The following is a 25190-nucleotide window of genomic DNA, read 5'->3' as shown; positions in this document are numbered from 1 at the left end:
CTCACCAAGAAGCCGATCATCTGTGGGAACGGTCGATATCATATAATCTTCAAAGGAATTGTACAGATTGAGTCACTATAGCATATAGCTGCCATACAAATTAACCGATCAAAATTAACTTCTTGTAAGGATTTTTTTATTTGCGAAGAGTATTCTAGCTACTGTGCAACCAAAGTTAACGTCTTTTCTTTGGATTATATTTGGTAAGTGCAAAGATGTAGAAAGAGTTTATCAATTATTTATAAAGTCTGTGCAACAGTTCATTTTGATCCATTAGAAAACGTTGAGTTTAAGTTCTTCTTGCTCTAAATTATACGTTTTTAATCGCCGGGATAAAAGACATTCATGAGCAGAAATATATTTAAGATTTAAGAGATCGATTGCTTAAAGTTTTCGTAACAGTTTTGTAAGAAAKAAGACATCCGACGAAGCTACTGCTGTGAGCAAAGAATAAAAAGACTTTGTTCTTTAATTTAAAGTTCTTTATTTATTCTTCAAACTATATATCGCTCCCGCCAAAATACTCTTTCTTTGACCCAATACACTTGTGCCAACTTCTTCTGCAATCCACGCAACAGTTGTTTGCGGAATAGCCTCCAATGCGCGTAGCAATTCAAGTCTAATGTCTTCTTTTGACGKTGCACTAYCGTGGTGCAATACYGGGAGTTGTCGGTCTATAATGCCGCCCGCTATACGAATAGCTKCGCGCTAACGACGTGTTATGCGTCAAATAGTATTCCTTGTTGACAACCTGATTGGTCGGAAAAAATTCGAAGTGAACCAATCAAAGAATACTGGTAACATAACCTTGTTCACCTTTGCCACGATATTCGCACAACAGATTGTCTGTTTCCGGGTCGCAAGCATAAATCCAAGACTCATCGCCAGTAATAATACATTTCATGATAGCCTGGTAGTCGGAAAGCATTGTTTAACAGATGTTAACGCGACGCTATTTTTGGAAAAAATTAAGTGATTTTGGTACCAATAGTGCTTTCACTTTTCTCAGACCGAAATGATCTTTCTATGTGGTTTTCCCAGATCCTTCCGTTATTCCAATGTTGCTTGTAAGATCTCTGACTATAAATTCTAAATCACCGATTCCTTTATTTTACTAAACTTTTGAAGATCAGTTAACGTTGCAAGCCGTCTTGTATGCGGTTCTTCGTCAGTCATACAAAAAAAAAAAAAATATTTCGACGAATTGGTTTTCACGAGTAAATTAAATTAAGGAATCTTACTATATTTTTCCCACAGCAAAAAAAAAAAATATTTTTACAGTTTTGGGTTTATGCTTATGATTACCGGTGTTATCCTACGATCCTTCGGAAATACGGTTTAACTAAATCAAGCTCCTACGATAAAGAGGAAATATTTGTGCTAAATTGCAAAGAAAATGACTGATTACAACGCGAGATATCATGAGKACTCGACAAAAGCGCGTTTAAATTTTCGACGCCCGCCAGTAAAAAGTTATAGAAAATAATAGGAATTTGGAAAAATCATGTTGTAGAGATTTATTTGAGTAACTTAAGTAGAAAAATAGAAAACTTATTTTTTTTTTCAAATTTCTAGACTATAAAACCGCCTTAAAGCTTATAAATATTTTCACTTCAAACTTAGTCACAAAATGYCACAATATTATATAGCCATTAGGCGGCTTAAAACACTTCCGCAAATTTGGCCATTTCATGCTAACCTCCAAAGTATTATTAAATTGTAGAAAGCGATAAAAATCATTTGTGCCATATTATTTATAGCCAAAGCAGCATTGACTCTGGCCACAAGTGCAGACAGCTGAATTTCTTGGTTGGSGATTTGTGAATATATATTTTAGAAATGTTTGTATGTGTGTTTGTACGTACGTATGTATATATGTATATATGTTTGTATGTTTATATGTTTGTATATGAAGACACTGAACCAAAGAAACACGCATGAAAAATATTTGTGGCAATTTTAGCCAAATAAAAGTAAAAATCCGCATTTCCAGCCAGCTATAATATCTTATCAGACGTTGCATGCCACAGCATCATCGGACACACATATGTACGAATGTAGGTACATTTTGTGCTTGCCACACCCATTTCTGGCGCACAACTACCGCATTTCGCAATTTCGCACGCAAACAACTCCGCCCGAAATTCCATTTAACCGTAAATTATGAGCATTCCATTGCGATTTATAACCAAAGAAGCAGCATAAACCAACAACAACAACAGCAATAGCAAGCAGCAGCAGCGAAAAAAAAGTGTGTCTAAAGCGCAACGAAATCGTTCAATATCTACAAGTATTTGCCATAAGTTAGGCTAAAACGCCAGACGTACGAATATGTAGAACACTGTGTGTTTGTATGTGCAACTGTATAGGTGTGTGCGTGTGTATTTTTGTAGCTACGTAGCCGGCTGTTCGGGCTTCGAACGTCGTCGGTTGGTCTGTCTGCGTAGTTTTTGCTACAAACTCAACATTTTTTTTTTTTTTTTGGTTTATTTTCTTTATGCAGAGCAGTTGACCAGATCCCCCCCCCCCCCCCCCCCCCCCCGCCCCCGCCCCCCCCCCCCCCCCCCCCCCCCCCCCCCCCGCCATACGTCGGAAATGTGGGAGTGCCCGTACCACCAGCAAGCCGTCACATCAATTTTTAAATATGAGAAATTGCAACGCATCGTCTGATACTTCATATTTATGCTGTCGCATAAATTCAGATTAGTTGCCATGCGAGTAGAAGACACATGCTGCAACAATATGAGCAACAACAACAACAACAATGACAAAAGCATAATCATCATACACACCAAATTAAATGACTATATGTAATGGAGAATTCTGCCAATGAAGCAGTGGTCAGGCCAACAGCATCTCACAGCTAGCCAGCCAATTCACCGGCGTAATGTGTGAGAGACTGTGTGTGTGAGAAAATGTGTATGCGAGAGCAAATGTCTGTTAGAGAGCTTGTGTTTGAGTGTATGTTGTATGTGAGAAAATGTGTGTGTGTGCTTGCTATTAAACGTTCTCGCACGCATTGCACCCCAACAACCCAACAACAAATGTGGCTACTTGCAAGCAAGCAAGTCCGAAAAGATAAATGGATGGCCRCAAATTGCCGCAAAGTGCAAAAATCACAGATTGATGGCATTCAAAATTGAAATTTATATCACTGTCTGTTACTCGGTGTCGGTGAATGTCGCTTGTGAAGTGTGGATTATTTGCAAGTGTGCTTGTAGTACAAATGTAAGTAGCAAGGTTCTATAATACTGGCAACCCCGCATGAAAACCCTTCAACTCAGGGACTAGTTGGGTTCTAACCCGTAGGCAAGCAATGCCAAAGTCGACAAAGTGTCAAATAAAGTGCACGATAATGCTCTCTATGAACATTTAAGGCTCAATATGAAGCTCGAAAGCCAACACAGCCACATTTTTGAAGTCCAGTTTCGTGACCTCAAATCTAGAAGGCAAATTTTTGGATGTAATGGAAAGCGTGGAGTTGTTTCCTCGTCATCTTGTGCTACATAACTTCTGCAAATAGCGCCTGGTGAAATTCCTAACCTGACATCTTGGATGCCAATAAGGTGACGGGCTGTTAAATGCCCACAACTAGGAAGAGGCTAGCCTAGCGATCGGTCTTGGGCCAAAAGACCGTTGCAACAGCGCATCTACCAATGGTAATCCAGCTCTGACCATGTTTTCGCGAAGCCCAGCTATTTATCAGTGGAACACCAGGGGGCACGGAAGCACTAACCGCTAGCATTCTACCTATAGCGGTTCTAGGGTGCCCAGCCAACCCTGAACACAATGTTAATGAGTTCAAGGCTAGTATCGCCACTCTSCTATCTGAGTGGATAACTGCAATCTCGGCTTGTAAGACACTGCAATAGTCAGAACGTCTGAAATTGGAGTTAATAGAGAGCTCCTGACCTCTACTCCAATGACTTCTTCCCAGAAGGAGCCGCCAGAGTTCGGTTTTGCAACTCCATGATCCAAGTGATCCGGAGTCAAAGTGTGTGAGGATATCCGAGTGCTCAAATACGTATTCTTTTAAGAACCCAGATTCTCTAAGTCTGATAGCAACAAATGGAACCATTGGATTCTATCAGAAAGAAGTCACGCAAATTGACCACATTCGTTATTATCTCCAAGGTGGAAAATGCGACCGACGTTGATTTCAAAATCTCTTCCTTCGTTGATGATGAWGAAGAAGATATGAGTACAACCATAGCCGTTTCTAATAATAGTGATTCGAGATTGCTGGTATTTCATAAGGTACGTAAGGTCATGCGATTTACGAACGGCGCAAAGGTCGACGCTTCATGGTGACAGACAGTGACATTGAGGAAGAGGAGGAATATCCCTCGACGTCGAAAAAGAAAAAAACAACTCCGAGATGATCTCAGAGGCTTCTGAAAATCTGATGTTACGATAATAACTCTACAAAAGACGAAGGCAAASGTAAAGGCAAGACGGCAGCATCGAAAAAAACTCAGAAATAGTCTTAAAATAAGTATAGATTTTCGGATAATGAATAAAACACGTAAGCGCCGTAATGCTTACTAAAAAAATTAGACGGTAACAGCCCTGACGGTGGCAAAAAACAAGGTGTGAAACGTCCTCATACACCATATGAAATACACCAGGAATTCATACAGCATCTGAAGGAAATCAAACGTATATTGGTCGAAAAGAACGCTGAGGTCGGAAAATTGGCCGCAACACCACTACTTACGCTAACCAAAGCCAAGATAGAAACTGGTTAAATGATTCGGTATCAATAGTGCCATTGTATGTGGTATGCCAAACTAAGGCCTTAGATGCGGAATAGCTGCAGCAAAATTTTATCTCTAGCATCCATTTTATATACCTCAGTCGCTTTTTAGACCAAATCAACCCAAAACAAAAGAACTCAAATCTATGTTGGTTCGAAAACTCATAATATTTTGTCATTTACCAATGACATGTTTCCGATAGCTTAGGCAACAACCTACGAAGATAATTTAAGGCCATTTCATAACATATTTGTAACAAACTTTAATTAAATTATTGCAGACTTAGAATAGATTCAGTATTTGATGCCTTCTCGACGTATTGTTCACTTGCAACAGTTTTAGGCAAATAATTTTCATAATATCGGAAAACAAGCTTGAAATCGAAAATAGCCCGAGCTGTTCAGCTCTCTRAGTACAATGAATGTGACACTTTGTAACTAAATTCACCAATCTCGCATATTCCAAGACGACTGGATGCAACGTGAGATGAGACAAGATAAGTGTGAGATAAAAAGTAAAAAATATAATTGAGATATCAAGACGGCCTGACCGCGAACAAGAACTCAAATTTCGCGCTGAACTCTTGTACACATCCTTGCTTACCCGAAAACTTGCTCATTTCACGAAACCATCTATATCAAAAGTCTATAAATTAAAGCTTCCATACAAACTGAACAATCAAAATCAAGTTATTTCATGGATAACTCTTTCATTTGGCAAATAATCTGCACGAAATTCGTCACATATTATTGGTCAAGATAACGCTACAATGTCCGAGCAACTTGTTTAGATCAGACCACTATGGCATACCACACAAAATGACCTATCAAAATCAAGATAAAATTCTTTTATACCCTTTTATGTTCTTAGASGTGCACCTGCGAAGGTTATTATAACTTCGGTACAGCCGAACGTTCCTAATAGAAAAAGGGGGAAACGTTGCCTACATTTAGGCTTATGTTAGCCAAGACACATACCTAAAGTAGTTTTTATTAAAGAAATAAAGTATGTAGACAATAAATGCGATAATATTTATGAAAGTAATAATAAAAAAATTATAAACAACAACTATTTTATATAATGGTAACATATTTTACAAGTTACYAGGAACAGACTTTTACAGAACTCGTTCTAACTTAAATACGATCCCTTCAGACCAATTTTAATAGCAAAATAAGGTTTATCATAATAATTCAATAAAGTTCAGTGCATAAAAAAAAAATATATTTCCGACATATATATTATAAAATATGTCTTTGACATTCTGCAGAACCCAACAGGGCGCATAATTTACCGCAGTCACGCTAAGTTAAGTCTTAAACATTTSAATAATTGTCGGTGAAAAAATTAGATCACATAAAGTAGAACTAGTTCCCAACTGGACAACTAATTTAAAATCTCAACTGATTTTCCCTACCTGTTTTGCTACTACTTTTTAGCGCGCTCACGCAACTACCTACATATCCATGCACATTCACGAAAACGCATTCAATCTTCACTGCCATTATCGTGGCTCCACCGAATTCGGTGTCCAACTAATGGCCAATAATGATGAAGATGACCAGTTAYACTTTAGATAACGTGTGAGTGGAAACATTTGGTCAAAGCAAAAACGCTTTTGACTGACCACTTTGCCTTCGCAAAAGCAACAAATGATAGAATGGCAAAGATTTTGCACTTTTACTGGCTTTAAAATTATCGCTAGTTACTAATGTACACGGTATCTTTAAGCAACACTGTCAAATGGATGGGATRAAGAGACAAGTTCTGTTTTCGCCAAACTCTTCTTCTAATTGAGCAGAAAAGTTGGTTTCCCATTGCGTATCATTTGTCTTTCTCGCTGGAGGTAATTGCAAATGATGAAGGCGAAGAGGAAGCCGCCAAAAGGTAAAAGTACAACAATTAAGTGCTTCATTTTTGCTATAATATTTCACTTCCCAAAAGGAAACACAAAGATCAGAAAGAAGATTGAACTCAAAGTCGACATACGACATTATACAAACAAAACTGCACTCATTCCTAATAGACATTGGCTTATTTATCGATAATATTTAGGTACCAATTATCATTAATCATGTGGCACTGGGTGGGAACCAGTATAAACCGGGAACCACGRAAAATAACTCTTGCCAACAAGTGCTCCTTCGGACATTGAGAAGTAAGGTCCTCTCTCGACGAATAAAGACATTCCTTATTTTAGATCGGAGATAGTCAAGCGCCACTTCACGCAACCTCGTCCGTTGAAATCAAATCAACAATTGTGACGGATTGCATAAGAATTCTTAATAGGGTTGCGACTAAAAATAACATTTTACTAGCTTGGAACTCGGGTCATCGAAGCATCAATGGAAGTGAGCTAGTCAACTTCCTGACCAAAGAAGGTATGGCATTCAGTCCGATAAGACCTTTTTTGATTGGATAAATGGAACGTTGTACTAACAGGAGAGGGCGCAATAGACCGCAGACCGCAGTGCATTCCTCAATATTTTATAACTTCAAATATTGTTCAGAAATAAACTCATCTGAATTACTGAAACTAGTTTAATGCTGATGAAACCAAGGAAGGGTAAGGGCACAATAGACCTAAGGTCGCGGTGCAATCCTCTTGTAATAATTTAATAAGGGTAATATCACAAAATTATATATGTTATGAATTGTTATTTAGACCGCACGAATACAAATGATATATAGACAGACAGCTTCAAACATAGAATCGAACACACATACATATCCACAATCCAAAAAAAAGTTCCACAAGTCAGAGAAAAATTTAATTTCTTACGTGACTAACTACCGAAAYACAAGCGGAGATGAGTTTCACCTCCAACCTCACACACACACACACATATACAGACACGAACACACTACGTTAGCGCACTTTTAGGCGCTTAATGGCCTCTATGGCTCCATAGTTGATTCAGCCATTTCAAAATTTCGCTTAAAATGGCGAACGAGCGCAATGTTACCACTCGTTTGTACTAAATGGAAAAACTACAAATAGAAAACACAACAAAAATAGCGCGCACTATGAAGTAGCCGGTTTTATGTTATAAGCTTTCATTTTAATTAAAAACGACTAGTGGATTTACGGCTCTATTTGGGTTTATTTCATTCAGAACGCGCTATTTTTTAAAAACGTTTTTAATCCACAACAACAACAGCAGTGACTGTGCAGACTGTGCTGCGAAACTACAAATAGAAGAGACAAACAACAACAACAATGTGAAGTGAGTCGCGGCAGTCGAATGGTAAATTAGTTGAGCAACGCCATCATATTTTCCATTTAAATATATCATGCGCACAAACACATGCACATACAGCCACATATATGCACAGACACTGTCCGTGAATGGAAAGCGGTTAAACCTTTTCAAAGCAACAACTATGGCAGCAAATCAAATTTCAAAAAAAAAAAATAAATAAAAATCAAATTTCAAAACAAAAAATCCAAAAAAATAAAATAAAATAATAATTCAAAGAAAAAATGCAAATAAAAATTCCAAAAAAAGAATTAAATTAAAAAAATAAAAAAATAAAATAAAAATTCCAAAAAAAAAATAATAAAATTTTAAATAAAATAAAAGCTTGTGAAAATATTGCACGCGCCAACCGAAATTGCTAGGATTTACGGATCGGCAGCCGTGTCACTGCTGCGACGGACCATATTTTTGCTGCCGTTGAAGCAACCAGTGCATGGATGCTTGCAAACAAAATAACAAAAACAACTATATTGTTTGCTTCAGTGTATGAATGTCTGTAAAAGAAATCAAAAATATCATGAACAACGACAACAACAACTAACACGTTGCTTCATCCTTTCAACGAGTTTAGTCCACTGACATTTGGCATCGCATTCGTGCTCACTGTTGTTATTGTTGTTTTGCAACAATGCTGCGCACTAACGGCAAAACACGGGCATCAGAAATATTAAGTCAAACGGATTAAGAAAGTAATAGGTTAGTAAAATGCGCAATCGCTTCCAACAACTCACTGCCGCATTTGACCGCTTGCTTGCTTTTGCTTTTTTTGCTTCAGAAAGATTTATTTGCGACTACAAACGGAAATTTGGTTTGCAAAACGCCTGACTAGCAATTCTAGTTGTGCCTAGGGGATATAAAAAAAACAAAAAAAAATTTTTTTTTATCCGTGCTCTTTTTTTTTTTTTTTTTTTTTTTTTTTTTTTTTTTTTTTTTATTTTTTTTTTTTTTTTTTTTTTTTTTTTGTTATGTTTACCATTTTGCAAAAAATTTTTCTTTTGGAGGTTAAGCATTCCATTTTCAACCCAAAAAAAAAGTTAAAAAAAAAAATATTTTTTTTTCTACTCACATTCAATGTGCTCATGTCCATGCAACACATACATCATGGACGGTGTACGCTCTGCATTATTATTGATATTGCTAGCTCTGGCTGTGGTGGGCGTGTTGACGCTACCAGTCGGTGTGTTTGCAGCTGTAACGGCGGCGCCATATCGWGATGACGTTTTCGATTTGAAGTCGCTGAAAGATTACGAATGCGATTATAAGCAATAAATTAGTAATTATTGACCAGTTTTAAGTTTTATAAATGAAAGTAATTATATTTGGTGATTCAAAAATTAAAGCTGAATCATAAGCAATAGGCTGTTTTGAAAGGATAATATTATATTTGTATYAGTTCGTGTAGCACAACAATGGTTCGCACGCTTTCGTTCTGGAAAATTTCGATGTGAAAGACGCATCTCGCTCTGGTTGACCTATCGTTGAAAAAGTCAAYRAAATTATGGAAAAGGTTAATCAGGATCGTTACATAAGCAGCCATCACAACGCTAAGGAGCTTAACATTCAACACCAAACGGTTTTGAACTATTTAAAATGGGGTTCGCTACAAAAAGAAGYTCGATGTTTGGGTACTAAAGGAATGGTCTGTGAAAAATTTAATAGACCGAAATAACATCTGCGATTCGTTGCTGAAACGAAATAATATCGAGCCATTTCTAAAGCGAATGATAACAAAAAACGAAAAATGGATGAAATACGACAATAATGTGCGAAAAGGATCATGGTCCAAGCGTGTTGAAGCTCAAAAAGTGGTCGCAAAGCCAGCAATGAGGCATCGAAAGATTATGCTGAGTGTTTGGTGGGATTGGAAAGGAATCATCGACTATGAGCTGCTCCAGCTTGGTTGAACGACTGATTCTACGTTTTACTGACAACAATTGGTGAGATTGAAGCGAGCAATTGAAAAAAAAACGGGCAGAACTGATCAACAGAAAGGGCTTCGTCTTTCATTAGGGCAACGCTAGACCACACACATCTTTGATGACTCGGCAAAATCTGGGGGAGTTTGGCTGGGAAGTTTTGATGCATCCAACATATAGCTCTGACATTGCACCATCGGGCTGCCATTTGTTGCGGCCAATGCAGAACTCTCATAAGAGCGTAAAGTTTATTTCAGAAAATGCCTGTGAAAATTACTTGTCCCAGTTTTTTGCGGAGAAACTAAAAAATTTTTACACTGCTGGAATAATGTCTCTTGCGGAAAAATGGCAAAATATGGTCGATCAAAATGGTACAAATTTGGTTCATTATAAATATAAAAGAAAAAAAATAAAATTGAAGGTTTATTAGCAATACGGATATTCAATATATATTTTATAACATTCTCATTATAGTAAAAATGAGAAAATATATAATAAACTGATTTGTTTATGATTTTAGAAAGCGAAAGATTTTAGACAGGTTAGCGTTATGTAGAAAATCTAACATAATATATTGTCATTTGCTGGGTCTATGAGAATATTAAAGTCATCAAAACAAAAAATAAGAAAAAACGTGATATGAGTCGAAGCTATGGTAACCAAAAATGTCTTTATTTTAATATATGATAAGTCAAGCCTATATGCTATAGTGATTCGATATGATTCGTTCGGAGATTATAGCATTGCCTTGAATAATAATCTTTAATATATTTTGTGAAGATAATTTGTCAAAACTCTCCCACGTTTTCTTCTTGGTGCTACAAACTCTTTGGCAAACTTAGTATTATCCTATTCAAGCTACAATTAACCGAATGCAGTTGTAAACTTTTATGGGGGTATTCTACTCTAGAATTTTTAAAAATTCCATTTTTTTCATATATTTAAAGTTTAGACCCTTAAGAACATATCCCCCGAAGGATTTTTAAAAATTAAAATTATTTCAAGAGCTTACTTTATTTAGTACCTAGCGCACTAATAAATGACTTAGATTGCCTGAAATTTGACTAACTTTTTTAAACGCGTTTTTCTCGAACCTACTTTTTTCCACACGGTACCGGCATTATCTCAAGTTCTACTTGAATACTTTATATAATCCTTTATTGGAAAAACATCAGGAATTTCAAAAAATAAGCGTAAAAAAATATTTTGAGGCAGTCGCCATTGAAAAAAAAAATTCATGTTCCCTGATTTAGAGACTATAATAGCATCCTTACTGATTAAGAATTTGATTGTTTTTTTTTCAGACCACCAGGAGAGTCAGGTTCAATTTCACCAGGATGCGCCATTTTTTTTACACCTGTGTCTCCCCCCTCTAATAATTTTAATTTTTAATATTTTTTGTAAAATTGAACAATAGAAAGATAGATCTAGGATGCGAAACAAGATTTCTGATACAGAAACAAGTCAGTTTCTCAAAGAGTTTTGTTTGACTGCATAAAATTCTTATAACAGTGAGTTCAGTCCAACGGCTAGATACAATTATGGCAATTCTCACTTCTAAGTATGGAGGCCAGAAAACCTCGCCCAACACTCAAAGAAAAAGCATCGCCAACCAACGGTCTAAGAAAAATGGGAAGTTAAAAAGCATGATAACAAGGAAAACAATGTGAAGTAAGTAAGAGCGCCTTGAAGTATGCCGTGATTTACTGTGATTGTTGCAACTGGCTTACACAGAGCGATATGCCGATGGAAAAAAACCAACACAAGAAAAGAAGTAATGCGAAGAAACATAAAACAAAGCAAGTATTGTAACCACTACCAAATGTACGTACATATGTGTGTGTGCACGTAAATACAACAGTGGCAGATGAAGAATTATGTATTTGCATGAATGAATGCCAAAGCAGCCCGTGCAGCAAGCGGCCGACGGAAGCGAGAAAAGAAAGAAGTCAAACAAGAAAACAACCAAAGGCTACAAATGTCTTAAGCAACAACAACAAYAATAACAAAGTACAGTAAGGGAAAGTGAAGTGCAGTGGCGCATAGCTCGGACTGCACACGAACGGTGGTAAAGGCGATTGGAAAGGCAACGCTGCGCTGTGCAGCCCCCAGCGGCTGCAATCGAAATGTCGGGAAACGGTAAATAACGCCAACAGTAAATACCAGTAAACAACAATAAAACATAAAATTGTTGCATCACCAGAGGCGCAACACCGCCGAACGCTCGACGMCAATTGCAGGGCTATTGTGTGTAGCTCAGGCAGGGAATTGTCGCTGCCGGCTGTTTGCTAGCAATAATTTCATAGCTTCTTTAAGATATGGAATGTGCATAACAAAAAAAATACACAACAACAAATAGAAATAAATGATTTGCATATCAAATAAGCGTCTGATGATGAATGCCGGTTAGACAATGCCAAGCAGTTATAAGCCTTGTGCGACAAAACAACAACAAAAACAAATATGAATGGTAAGTGCGGAGGTCGCCTTTTACCGGAGGCGCAATTGTACAGTTATTTATAGCTTGTGCGATACATATTTGCTAGYAACATGCACGGTGAGCACCTAAAAGTATGCAATACATACAATGTGTTGCAACTTGAAATACAATGTTGTGCTCGGCAGCACCTGTAAGTATGCAATCGTTTATATATTTGCATTTTTCGCCTTGCAAAGGACTTTTTAAATTAGTTAAGTCTTAAAAAYATTTTTTGAGTTCTCATTAAACTTTTTCTTCTTTTCACAACAATGGCGTGTCTTATTTTATACTTCTAAAGGTAATTTGAATAAAAAAGAAGAAAAAATCGGGTAAAAGAATGCAATCACAAAACTGAGTTCATTACGTTGCAGAGTCTCACAGAAAGCTTTTTCAATAATCGCGTCGCAGAGTCTCACAGAAAACTTTTTCAATAATGAGTCAAAATTCTGAGGGAAGGAAGGTTGAAGTGGAAGTTTTCTTTAACTCCCTCAAGCATAGTTTTAGACTACCAGCAGAGGTAGCTATCTGCCATCACTACCAATAACGTCAAGCTACTTTATAATCAGACTCTTTTGGAGGCCTTGTTATAGCAATGCCGATGAGCTTGCAAAAGAYGGCACGCTTTGCCTCTATTACATCAGCTTGGAAACGAGTTGGGTCTTCGTTTCCCTCTTGTATTCTCGCTCTGGACTCCGCGTGAACTCGGCAGTCGCAGCTCAACACCTAACTTCTGTGTGATAACGAGATATTTCTGGCATTGTACAGAAAGCCGGAGATCCCTTGAACTGCTCGCAGAATGATTCATCTTGTCGCAATCGTAGGAGTTCTTACTGGTCAATATATGGTACAATAGGCATGTATGAGGTAAGAATAAATTTTGTTCTTCCCCATTGTAAAGCTTTTGCAAAAATCAGATCGAGACAACTCGACAGTCATAGCTGGAATTGATATGCGCCGCTACACCAACTTTGTAGTAGACTGAAAGTTCATTCTCGATTTTTATTAGACTTTTTGGTGAACCCTTAGGCGCATTTTCGTATTACTTTAGACGACATTCCCAGCTGACCAAGTGAGATCTGTTTTTTATCGACCTTTTAAGTCAACCAACCTCTTCTTAATATAAAGAATTTAAAGAAACTGAGTCTTAATTCATTCATACATTGAAGTAATGTGTTTTCAAACGGGAGTGTGTTGACTGAGCTCTTCTAAATATTTTCCCAACCGTTTAAATATATCTCACTTCATTTGTTGGTTGTGAGAGTCACTAATACGGTATAGAATACATTCTCTTAAGCTGGGAGTGCTGGGTTACTCTCTGTGGCCAATCTTCATTTATTAGCAAACCCATTTTATGACTTCCAAAACTAAGAGTGGACTAGTTAACATTGAAATACTGCAYATTCTAAGCATAATATGTCTCGGCATTGTAATTTCTTAAGGTAAAGGCCTTAACAATAAATAGAATTTTAGGTAKATACGTATAATGAGAGTGACGTTGAGCAATACCAAAAGCTGCGCCAGAATGACCTCTTCGATCATACGACTTCTTTAATCTACTGCTTCGAGCTGCACAGCTGAATCGAGGAGGCAAATATTTTATAAGAATGTACAGCTGCTGCGYAAATGATATTGATATCATTGKCCTCAACTTCWGCGTCTTTAATTTTRCTTTCTCCAGACTGAATAAGAAAGTRAAGCAAATGAGTAKTTTTTTCSMGAGAAACGGCAATTATCGCATTGGATGAAACGAAGAGCTTTAGGAGAAATACGACTTAATTGACAGCGGCTACGCTGCATCCGAATGGACGAAAACACTCCAGCTCTGAAAGTATTCAACGCAGTACCCACTGGGGAAAGCAGAGGAAGAGCAAGACCTATACTACGTTGGAAAGACCAGTTCGAGAAGGACCTGCACTTATAATCTCCAATGGGCGAAAAGGAAGAACGACTGTCGCGTTGTTGTAAACTCGGCTATAACCGTGTAAGTGGTGTCTAAGCCAATGAAGAATAAGGCGTATACTGAGTGAGACTGAAGTAGACACAAAGGTACTTAGCAGTATGCTAGGTGAACACTTTTACCGATGGGTAGTTGAAGCACTCTGCAACGAATTGTTATTCCAAAGTTGGTGTTTTTAAAGARCTTATTTTATAGAGTAACTTTTATTGGGCTTCCTGCGGTCCCAAGCTAACCACTGAACTCCCTCCCTGGTCTATCCACGTCAGTATTTTCACACAGTAAGTACCTTCTGGGGTTCTTTGCTTAATATCTTCCCAATCTCTAGAGGATTTTGCAGTATAAAACTCAATTTTAAGTTAATTGAAATCTTAGGTCGTATTTAGGAAATGGAAAAAGAAAAGTTTSGACTATAATCGCGTAAGCGTTGGCTACGCGAATAAAGAAAAAAGGAAAGATAACTAAGAAAAAACGATACATGAATATCCTAAAAGCAATTTCGAAATTGCTGAAAATACTAATTACATAAAATAAAATTATTACTTATACTCTTCTCATTCCTYGAATTCCTCTAGGAATGAATTAAAAAACTTTCAAAATTGATTCAACGCGCAAAGTCTTCGCTCCGCATAAAAGATATATCGCCAGACTTGTATACCCGCCAAGCGCTTGAACGCCGCTTAATCCTGTCAAGAAAATTGCAATGTCGCCACAGTTGCATGCTATATTTTAAATTAGCATACTTCAAGGCGTGTAAGTCATGACAGAGGAAATGTGAGTGGTAAGTGGCAGCGYTTGTGACACTGGCGCGGTCGCGTACAACACCGCGGCTGCCACTCAGTGCATTTATTACGTTACTGTGGTTGTTGTTTTTTTGTTTTTATTCGCCGCTGTATCGTTAYACAGCAGCGCGCTCGCAGCTGCTGCTTTGTGGCAACGCGCACTGCCGGCTTTCGTCTGTCGCCAGTCGTCTGCTGTCAGCTGCCAGCCTTTCGCGGTGATCTTACAATGTCGGGCTGCCTTACTTTTGTTGCAACTCAACGCTCAGCCAGTGCGCTTTAATGCGATTGCCAGCGCTGCTAGCGCAACAGTTTGCCACAATTTGCTGGTTATGCGATAGCGCTTATTAGGGTTAGCGGAAATTTCGAATTCTCCAGCGCTCTTGTTGTTATCATTTCAGTATTTGTTGTAGTGGTGTGCATATATACGCTGTTAACCATCAACGCGACACACGCACATGCGCGCGCGCTTAAGTGGCAGTGATAAAAAAATGCCAGCTAAAACTAAAAATCGCTAAAACTTTTTGCTTTTTCGCACTCGAAAAGGCGAAAAACTAATTTAAACTTTGCATTAATCAACAAAAACTAACAACAACTTGAAGTTTGCGAGGCGAAGATGGCAGCGCGCGGACCAGTGAGCGATTTTGAAGCGCTAACAAGTTCAACAGCATAGACTGCAGGCAACAAAAATTGAGTTCAGGACAGCAGAAAACGTTAACTTTAGCGAACTTTACCGAAGCTAATATACCCTTCACAGGTTTATTTTTTAGAGCATAAAAGGGTATGCAAATACCTTTACATAGATTTTAATCGTACTGTATATGGCAGCTATARGCTTTAATGCTTCGATCTGRAAAAAAATTTCGGAGATWGTACCGTTGTCTTCGKCAATAGCTCRTGTCAAATTTCGTTAAGATATCTCTTCAAATAAAAAAGCTTTTCATACAAGAGCTTAATTTTGGTCGATCGGTTTCTATGCCAGCTATATGCTATAGTGGTCCGATCTAAAAAATTTATACCTGTCTCTTATACACATCTAGATGTGTATAAGAGACAGGGACTATTCAGGGTATAAAAAACATACGAAAATATAACGACACTGCTTCACTGAAGTCACACTAGAATAAGAACAAAAACACCAATACAATCATTCAACTCTGCCAACCAACTCAAAATAGCAAAAATTCACGCTAAAAATAATAATTAAAATGCAATGACCCTCCCTTTAGCACTTTGCGATAAGCTCTTAAAACAACAATAATAAAAACTTAAAATTCAAAAATATCAACAGTTATAACAATGAAAGCGAAGAAACAGCGCAACAGAACAACAATAAAACCGTATGCTTGCTAAGCTGCTCAACGAGCTGCTGCTAAAACCTTTTCTCCAAGCCTCTCCCTCACACTCTCACACGGTCGCACTTAGSAAGTATTTCTCACCCACAAAAAATTAGCTTATTTGTTGTTTTTATTTTAGAATTTTCTCCACTTTCCGGTCAATGATTTGCGCAATCCCTCAGAACTTTTCACAAGTACTTTTGTTATTGTTGTTTAATTATTCATTTTTCATCACTTCTCTTCTATCAGTTATTTCGTTTTTTGTTACTGTTTAAAGCGGATTAAATTATTTTGAAAAATCTTTAATAAAGGTTTATTTTGGTAATTGTTATGCTTTGTGTGAAGACAGCTGTGTAAGTGTTTAAGAAATCATACGGACCGTTGAAATTATCGGTGTCTTGAATGCTGAACTTGTAAAATAAAATCGCGTTCCATAAAAATGCCTCGAACCAAAGATCACAGTTTAGAAAGACTCACGAAAAACATTTATTGAGCGCCAAGAATCGGCAGTTCACACGTATTATGTCTGGGGACTGTACAAATGAGAAACTGTGTCAGCAAAGGCGCTTGCAAAATTCAAGACCCACGGGATTTCATTAGCACAAAAACGACAGCTAGTGTTTTAGGTATTGACCGTGTTTCAATTACCAAAATCTTTTCACAAGCTTTTTTGACAGATAATGCGTTAGTCATGTCAAGCTGTTGTTTTCGTTCAGTATTGTTTGGCATGAAATGACTTAAGTTTCAACAACGTTTACAAGTCGTTCAATTGCTTCGAAAATTCACGTTCTGTAAAGAATGTGTTTCACGCGCTTTTCTCAACTTATGGTCAACACAATCGCCCCACTGAGCGTACTATTGGCAACACCATCTGCCATCTTGAGACCCAGAATTCATTATTGAACAATGYTCGACCGTATAGATCATATATATAGCAGCCTTAACTGAGAGTGTACACGAAGACCGTGGAGARTCGACTCGATGCCGTTCACAGCAACTCGGACTGACGTATGGAACTACTTGGTCAAGTTTACGTCGAGATCTTAAATAAAAAGGGTACAAAATACTTCCAACACAACACTAGAACTTGACTTCCCCAAACGACATCGCTTCKCTTTATAGGGTCTTAAAAAGGTCGAAGAAGATCCAACGTTTTCGAGGCAAGTTTTGTTCAGCGACGAGGCCCATTGCCGCATTTGGGACGAAAATCTACATAAAGAGAACGCATCACCGAACCCATCATGATAACTAACTATTTGATTGAAATTGAAGCTCGTGATGTCGGCGACTTTTGGTTTCAATAAGCCGGCGCTCCAATCTACACATCGCATCAATCAATGGATTTTATTAAAAGAGAATTTTTTTCCTATTACCTCGACGGTGGAGTACAGATTATTGATGATAACTTSAACCAATATAATTTTTAAAACTTTCAACTTCCTTGCTTTAAGCTCCTTTGATGTTGGTCGTCTTGTCGTGACGAAGGGGTTTAAGTAATAGAAAAATGTGCATCCCAAATTAAACACACTTTATTCTTACGAACTAAAAGGGACATCTCAAAATTCCCACAATAGTGATATGGATAAATAAACCCTAGGTTTTACGCCCATCTCYTAATGTGAAAGTATGAGGATACCCGCACTAGTRCCACTCTAAGCCRAGGTGTTGAAGTACCCGTGCCGATGGCTGAAYGRTCAGCGGGCGGTAATGAATAGCTGATCRCAARCRKTCCCCTCCGATGCCCGAGCGAGGTYGGATRTATTACGGATAAATGCCTTCTCAGTCGCATACCGGCTCTGCAGACGAGTGACCAACCCTTTCCGGGATACTCATGGGACCATATWAGGTCATAARTAGCTTCATCGAAACYTCAAAATAGTTTGAAAGARAAGGTGAACTGTGACAGCAGATACAGARGGTTYTACGAATGGCACAGCAAGTGCTAATTGAGYCCGATAGACAACAGGGCTGCACTCCTACCTACCTACACACCTTCAACTGCCTTATAATTTCTTAGATAATATATGTTGAGGGGAAAGTACGATTCACCAGAGGTTATACTAAATATATGGGGTCTTCAGAAGACATTTATTGACGTAGTTCGGTTAGCAGAAGTCGATTACCCATCTTTTCTTAAAATCTCCCTTCCAAATGGTTTTGAATATTTTATCAACTAAAACCCAAAACTCCTTGAGCAAAAACCGAAATTGAATGATGAACTATTCCCTGATGACAAAATATATTATATATATTATTTTTATAGGAATCGACAGACGGAACTAACCAGAGGGGTCACCCTCTAGTTGGATCTTGATTGGTACCTTACATTCTATGACAATGAACCTCGCGAACCCTTAGTGGACGACTAAGTACGACTTTAAAATYATTTTGGCCTAAAGTAGAATGCAAGAGATATTTTGAACTACTTGCCGTTAGTAATTTTCCGCCTCCGCAGTAGAAGGAATTCTTACTGGACATCGTCCAATAGTCGTCCATGCGGTAAGGCTAATAGTCTTGATAGACGTAAATTTGGTAGAGGGTGTTGGAAACATCCAGACACTTTCTTCTTCATTTTAAGCCTTTGCAAAACTGAGAATGAAATATCTCAACTTTCTTACCTTTGGGGAACCCGGAGACATAGCCGAAACTGATATCTTATGAACTATTATATCATTCATTATCGGGTATGTCTCCACAGAGGTTTAGGTAACACAACGGAGCGGTGTTCTAGGCTGTCCAAGTGCAATCCTTCTTAAGATCAACATCTTAACAAAACCCAACCCACATATATTCGGTAAGTAGTTCAGTAGAGCAGATCCATGAACCTCATAAAGTTGTCTGCAAGTATTTGTTTCATTATTGCAATAAATGTAGAAGAACATAGTGCATTTAAAAGAATTTTCTCAAGACTACTTACGAGTATTAACTTGAMTTGAAGCTGTAAGTTGTGTTCAAACTTCATTGAAGAGTCAATATCCGAAACGCCTCACAAATGATGAAAGGATTATATATTTTCGATTCCACTCATCTCTTATATGTATATATTATTAGCAAATTTATAAATATATTTGCTCATACTATTCTCTATTATCCCTTGTACTTTTTGCAAATGTCTCGCTTTGTATGCACATACTTAAGTTGCTGTACACGTTTCCGTTTTTTCAGCGCTTTCACTACGAACTCACTTATGGCTCATGAGCCGACAGTCAGGGCAAGCGAGCGACTTTTTAAGCCACACTGATTGGCATAATCCGACCGCAAACGGATTTGGAACACGCAGCCGAACGGTATTAAATCAGCGTGTGGCGACGCCTGTCAATTGCCCCGTACATGCAACAGCTGCTGTCCCGCAAGTTCACAACCCACAACGATTACAATATCCAGCCGAATGCGGGTGGTGCGCGAACCATATGGCGTTTAAGGGTTTCGCAAGCAGTCAACGGTACAGTTTTTCTGTATGTAATTTAATTTTAATGYAATATGTTTATAATTTTCACACGTRGCGGTTTGTGTAGGTAAATAAAGACTCGTATGGTAATGATAGGATCCAGGTAATTACAGAAGTTAAAGCAACTGCGGTTACTYCTGTGGCCAACGAGCAATAAAAACTACCGAAAGAAGTGTGGAAAGCAAGTGTGAAWGGTCAAGCAGCTAATGTGGTCATTATCAACAGCTGCAGAATCAACCGGGGGCGATAAGCCTTCCGTTTAAGCTGTTGTAATATATGTACTATCTGAAGGGCCGAAAAAGAAGAACGAGATTAAAGGTGTAGACAACCATTCACAAACTTCACAGATTAGTTGAAAAATTGGAAAGCTTTGCTTTGGAAAGAGGAATGCAAATTTTATCTTCTCAGACGTCTCTTCACAGTAAACACTCTAGACAGATATAGTAATTATTATTCCTTAAATTTTGAGTACCTTTATTTCTCCAAATTTGAATTTCTTAGGAAATCTTTACTTATTCCACAATATTCTTAATCTATCTTCGTGAATTATTGCTTTATGTATATCTCATCCAACTGACAGGATTGAGAGGTACTACGCTTCTGTAAAAATATACGTTTCCATGGATTAAAAGGTCCGTGTCTAGTTTTAACATTAATCTTTTTCTTTACTGGCGTAGACGGCTTACGTGTTTACAACAGTGCGCCCGTCGTTCTTCCTTTTCGCTCTTTGGCGCAAATTGGAGATTCTAAGTGTGACCAGATCCTTCTCCCCTTGATCTATCCAACGGAGTGGAGGTCTTCCTCTTCCTTTGCTTCCCCGGCGGATACTAAATGGAATACTTTCAATATATGTCGTGCCGATGGATTACAAGGTCCTTGTCAAGTTTTTACATTAATGTTCTCGGAAAACCTTCAGTTCTTTGATGGAATATAGGATCTTTGTCAAGTTTTTACATTAAAAGTTTATCATTCCTGTTCGTCAGAGCTCGAGTCTATTCGATGTTACAAAAAATTCAAAAACCTCCATGGTTCGATGGTTTATAAGTTCCATGTCCATTTTTTACACCAAAAATGTTATACGACTATGCCCGGCTCTAGAGAACTCGAATCTACTGTATGCTGCAAAACAGTTCCGATTTAGCTTTTATCTAGCTTTGGTGGGTTTTCAAAAAGTTTATATAAATATAATAAATGTCTCTATGTAGACACATAAACTCACTTATTCATGGTGATTCAGAATTTAGTTGGACCCCATATTATTCGACGATTTTATCCAACACCTTGAGGCTTGCCTCACTGTCGCTGCAGACTCTAAACACAAGCATCTTCGCTTCCTTCATCAAATATGTGTTTCGGAAATTTAAGTCTTATAAGGTGACTCTACAAGCACATCGTCGGATCGATCTTACTCAAAACGTAAAAGAACTGCAGTTTTCTTCAATAAATAAAAAAAAATCGACTTTCTTTACATGAAACGGTAGATGATCAGAACCTGTATATCCACTACCAGTTCAGATAAGAGGTTTGCGAGTTCTACTCGTTGTTGACAGGATATGGTAGTTTATTCTTTAGACGGTATGTCCTTTTCCAGTAAAGGTAGGAGATTTGAGAATTCTAAACCTGTCAGGTTCAGTGAGTACACTCCCAGTTCCGACAGGTCATATGGGTTTCATCAGATGGGTTTATCTACTTCCAGCTTGGATAAGACATATGGAAGGCCCACCCGACCATTACAGGGAACGGTATTTCCACTTTCAGTTAAGATAAGAGATATGGGAGGCCTAACCGACATTTGCAGGAAATCTARATCAGAAACCAGATATGAGCAGCCGAACCGACATTTACATGAGACGCTGATTTGATGGGAACGGTACATCCTCTTAGAGTTCTGCCTTCATTTATTTGCTGTCCTTCTACTTCTTTCACAATTTTATTCATCCGGAATATGCACAGAGAGGGGAGAATCAAAACTGAGAAATAATCAAYCTTCGCTCACTTTTTTACTGCCCTTACTGTTCTTTTACGATCTTATTCGTCCCGAGTATGCACAAATCCCTGACTCAGGGCATAAAATCAAAACTGAAAAATAATAAACATTCGTTAACTTCTTTACTATTGTTCGTGTACTTTCACGATGTAATTTGGCCGGAGTAAAAATAATCAAACCTACCACATTTCACTGACGCCGCCACATTTAACGTACCTTATCTAAAATTCACTGCGACTGGAGCTCGTCCTCTTAATAAGTATATTAAGACTAATGCAGCCCTCCGCTTTTTTCGACAGCTTCAGTTGTTGGCCCTCACAGCTGTTTGATCAGCACAGCCTATTATTCACACCACATGGCAAGTGAGTCCAGCAACTGTTGGCAGAAAAGCCTTGTCCGCCAGCCACGTCAACACAGTAACAACTGCATTAACACCTTCAGCCACGTCAGCATTAGCGCGCTAAAGAGCTGGACCGTCACCCCATTAATGTCACCCATAGCAATTACGCGCACTCAAGTTAGTTGCAACAATTTGCAAACAACAGCAACAACAGCTATGTTTGCAAACATTGCTATCAGCATCCTAAGCAGTTTGTTGGCGACAGCTCACAAGCGGTGGAAGAGGCAGTGAGCGCGGCTTTACCACGTCACTGGTTCACCGCGATAAAGTCATCAGGCAATAATCAACAATCATACACCAGCACCGTGTCCACTCACTCATTTACTTCCCTTGAGCGTCCCCTTATTGAGGTGCCATGCATGATGTGGCAGCATTTTTCAACTCAGCATTTYCCGTTACCCGCTATTATTCCGCAGTTTCAACGCCGCTTTTTATATTGCAGTCGCTTTGCAAAGCACAGCCTCAGCTTGCTTGCTTGCCTTTTGATCACTTCTCTACCCTTCCTTCACTTATAAGTGTGCTCCTTTTCGATAATCAGTGAATTATTGCCGGTAATTCAGCGCTGACAGTTTTGCGGTGCGGTAATGTCGGCGGGTCAACGTGTGGCAAGTTGGCTAAACAGTCGTGCCGCTCACACACACACACACACACACCCAATGCATCACACAAATCGTTTACGTAATCAAAACGTCCATGCCTGCCACTTAATGCAATCTACGATGACTGCAACAGCTACTATTTGCTCGCCCCTTACCCTTGAATATGGCTAATATTGTAACCGATCGGCGTTATGAGTGGTTCTCTGCATTTAAAGTCAACCGCTGTTTAGCTTCCTATGTGGGTATTTGTTGTAATTTTTGCTTTAGATTTTTTATCCCTTCGATTTGGGTTACTCTCTTTGTTTACGTATTCGATTATGAATGCTTGGGGCGGATGGTGTTAGGTTTGAGATACTTTACGCGGTCTTTGATAGACWACTAACGTAGATACAGGGTACAAAAAGGAATGCAGGAAAGGTAGTGTTGTTGACCGTACTGCCGCAAACGTTAACACTTGTAGTTSAGGTTGAATTCTGGTTGGTTTGGAAAAAAACTGCGGTTTTTTGTACATCTCTATTATGGACGGCTTATACACTTTTTGCTTGAGTAGAGGTTCGCAAAATCCATCATCGAGCCACGTTACTCTTCAACCCACTTTTGGAGGAGAGCTAAAATGGGAAGGCGAAACATCCGTCCTCAGGGTTATGCGATGTCGTGGTGTTTTTTCGACTTGCGGTTCTCAATGCGGGTCTGTAATTCGAGTAAACATGGATCTGTTTCGCAACACGTTTACTTCAGAGAATGATCTGCATCTCTAGAGACGCCATGAAGTGCAAACCAAAGACGCTATTGCTGCTGTGAAGCAGAGTATCGCARAAGGTCCGTATGAGGACTCAGGAGGACTTCGTCATCGCCTACTCTAAGTGKGMTRTGTTATCCACTTTATAGGAGAGTTTGTGGAACGGTCTTTGTTTTTGGACTTAAAAAATGTAACTCTTTCAAAAATTGAAGCTGAACCATCATCAAGCGCGCCGCACGATCGGTGAGTGGACCAAAAACGAGATGGCCACTGATCCCGATTTTCACAAAAACATTTTTTTTTTTTTTTTTTTTTGCGATATAACTCTCTTTCGGGTGAATCGGTGCTTTAATAAAAAAAAAAGATGGTAATCAAGACGGCATTGTTGAGAAGCCATTACATTCTCAAAAAGTCACTCTTTGWTAGACATACCTAGAGCACCTATAGCCAGATCATTTTTCCATATTTCTTCAGCAAGGAAGCCAGCCATGATTTTACTTTCTTKCACAAAAAATTTTCGTGAGAAAAATTATAAAGCTTAGACATATTCTATAATAAATCTTGGCAGAGCTTAATCAAAAACTGTTTAATAATATTATTTTTTGTGATAAACAATCGTGCATGCATTTTCCAGCGCATATTTATACGCTTTACAAATTCAACTTATTACCTTGAAATTAAACAGTAATTATTATAAACTATCATCATATTATGCCTTATCAAATAWAAAGTTAGCGACGATCAACATTAATTACATTGCCTTATTGCATATTAAGATAGATGATGAAATGACGATAATGTGTAATAATGAATACAGAATGTAGATCGGTAGAATCAAAGCGGGTGTGTCACTATAAAAGTTCTAGAAATCCCACTAAGTGTAGTTATAAGTTGAGAAGAACCTCTGAGATTAACTGTTTGATTTAGCCGAAGGCTTTAGAGTTCTTTCTCTAAACTTCTTATACTTTGTGCGAGTCAAGGAGTGCAGTACATTTGTTGAGATATTTCTTCTCCCAACGTTTAACAATTTTTCGACGAAAGTCCAACATTCTAATGTTGTATTATACTATTGAGGTGCTTTAATGGTACACTCTATTAATTTTAATATGTTTGTCGGTCAATACTAAAAAGAAATTATCAAAAGATGAATAAATGATTTTACACTAAACCGTCTTAATCTTATATACGCGTTTTGAATAGTAGAATGAAGCAAACGCAAAAAAGAAAACAACAGTTGCAAATCTCTGTGCTCTGTTTATGATTTACTTCCAGCGAGAAAATAAGATTAATTATTTATTTACTTTGTTTTTGTGAAATCTAAGCTCTTTAGAAATAGCGGCAATTTTTTATTTCTTACTTTTTTAACATAAAGCTTATTTGGCCTAATTTCAGCAAGAAATAGCATATTACAATATATTTTTGAATAATATATTCAATACCTAATATTTGCAATGGTAAATATTGAGTCAAGATTTAATGATGTAGTGATATTTCAAGTTTTTTTTTTTTTTTTTTTTTTTTTTTTTTTTTTTTTT

The 25190-nt window shown here is 38.0% G+C and overlaps 1 protein-coding gene across 1 annotated transcript in view; it reads right to left on the bottom strand.

The window, feature by feature from the left end:
* The window catches only part of LOC108972804 (zinc transporter 2), a 137591-nt gene that overhangs the window by 110017 nt on the left and 2384 nt on the right, over positions 1-25190 (bottom strand). Inside the window, exon 2 of the mRNA XM_018939626.1 lies at positions 9084-9253. Within this exon, the coding sequence (XP_018795171.1) occupies positions 9084-9253 (170 nt within the window). The remainder of the gene's footprint in view (positions 1-9083; positions 9254-25190) is intronic.

The sequence above is a fragment of the Bactrocera latifrons genome, unplaced genomic scaffold (genome assembly GCF_001853355.1).
Source record: "Bactrocera latifrons isolate USDA-ARS-PBARC rearing strain unplaced genomic scaffold, ASM185335v1 scaffold_43, whole genome shotgun sequence".
Taxonomy (NCBI): Eukaryota; Metazoa; Arthropoda; class Insecta; order Diptera; family Tephritidae; genus Bactrocera; species Bactrocera latifrons.
This window is presented reverse-complemented; position numbering and strand designations above follow the sequence as displayed.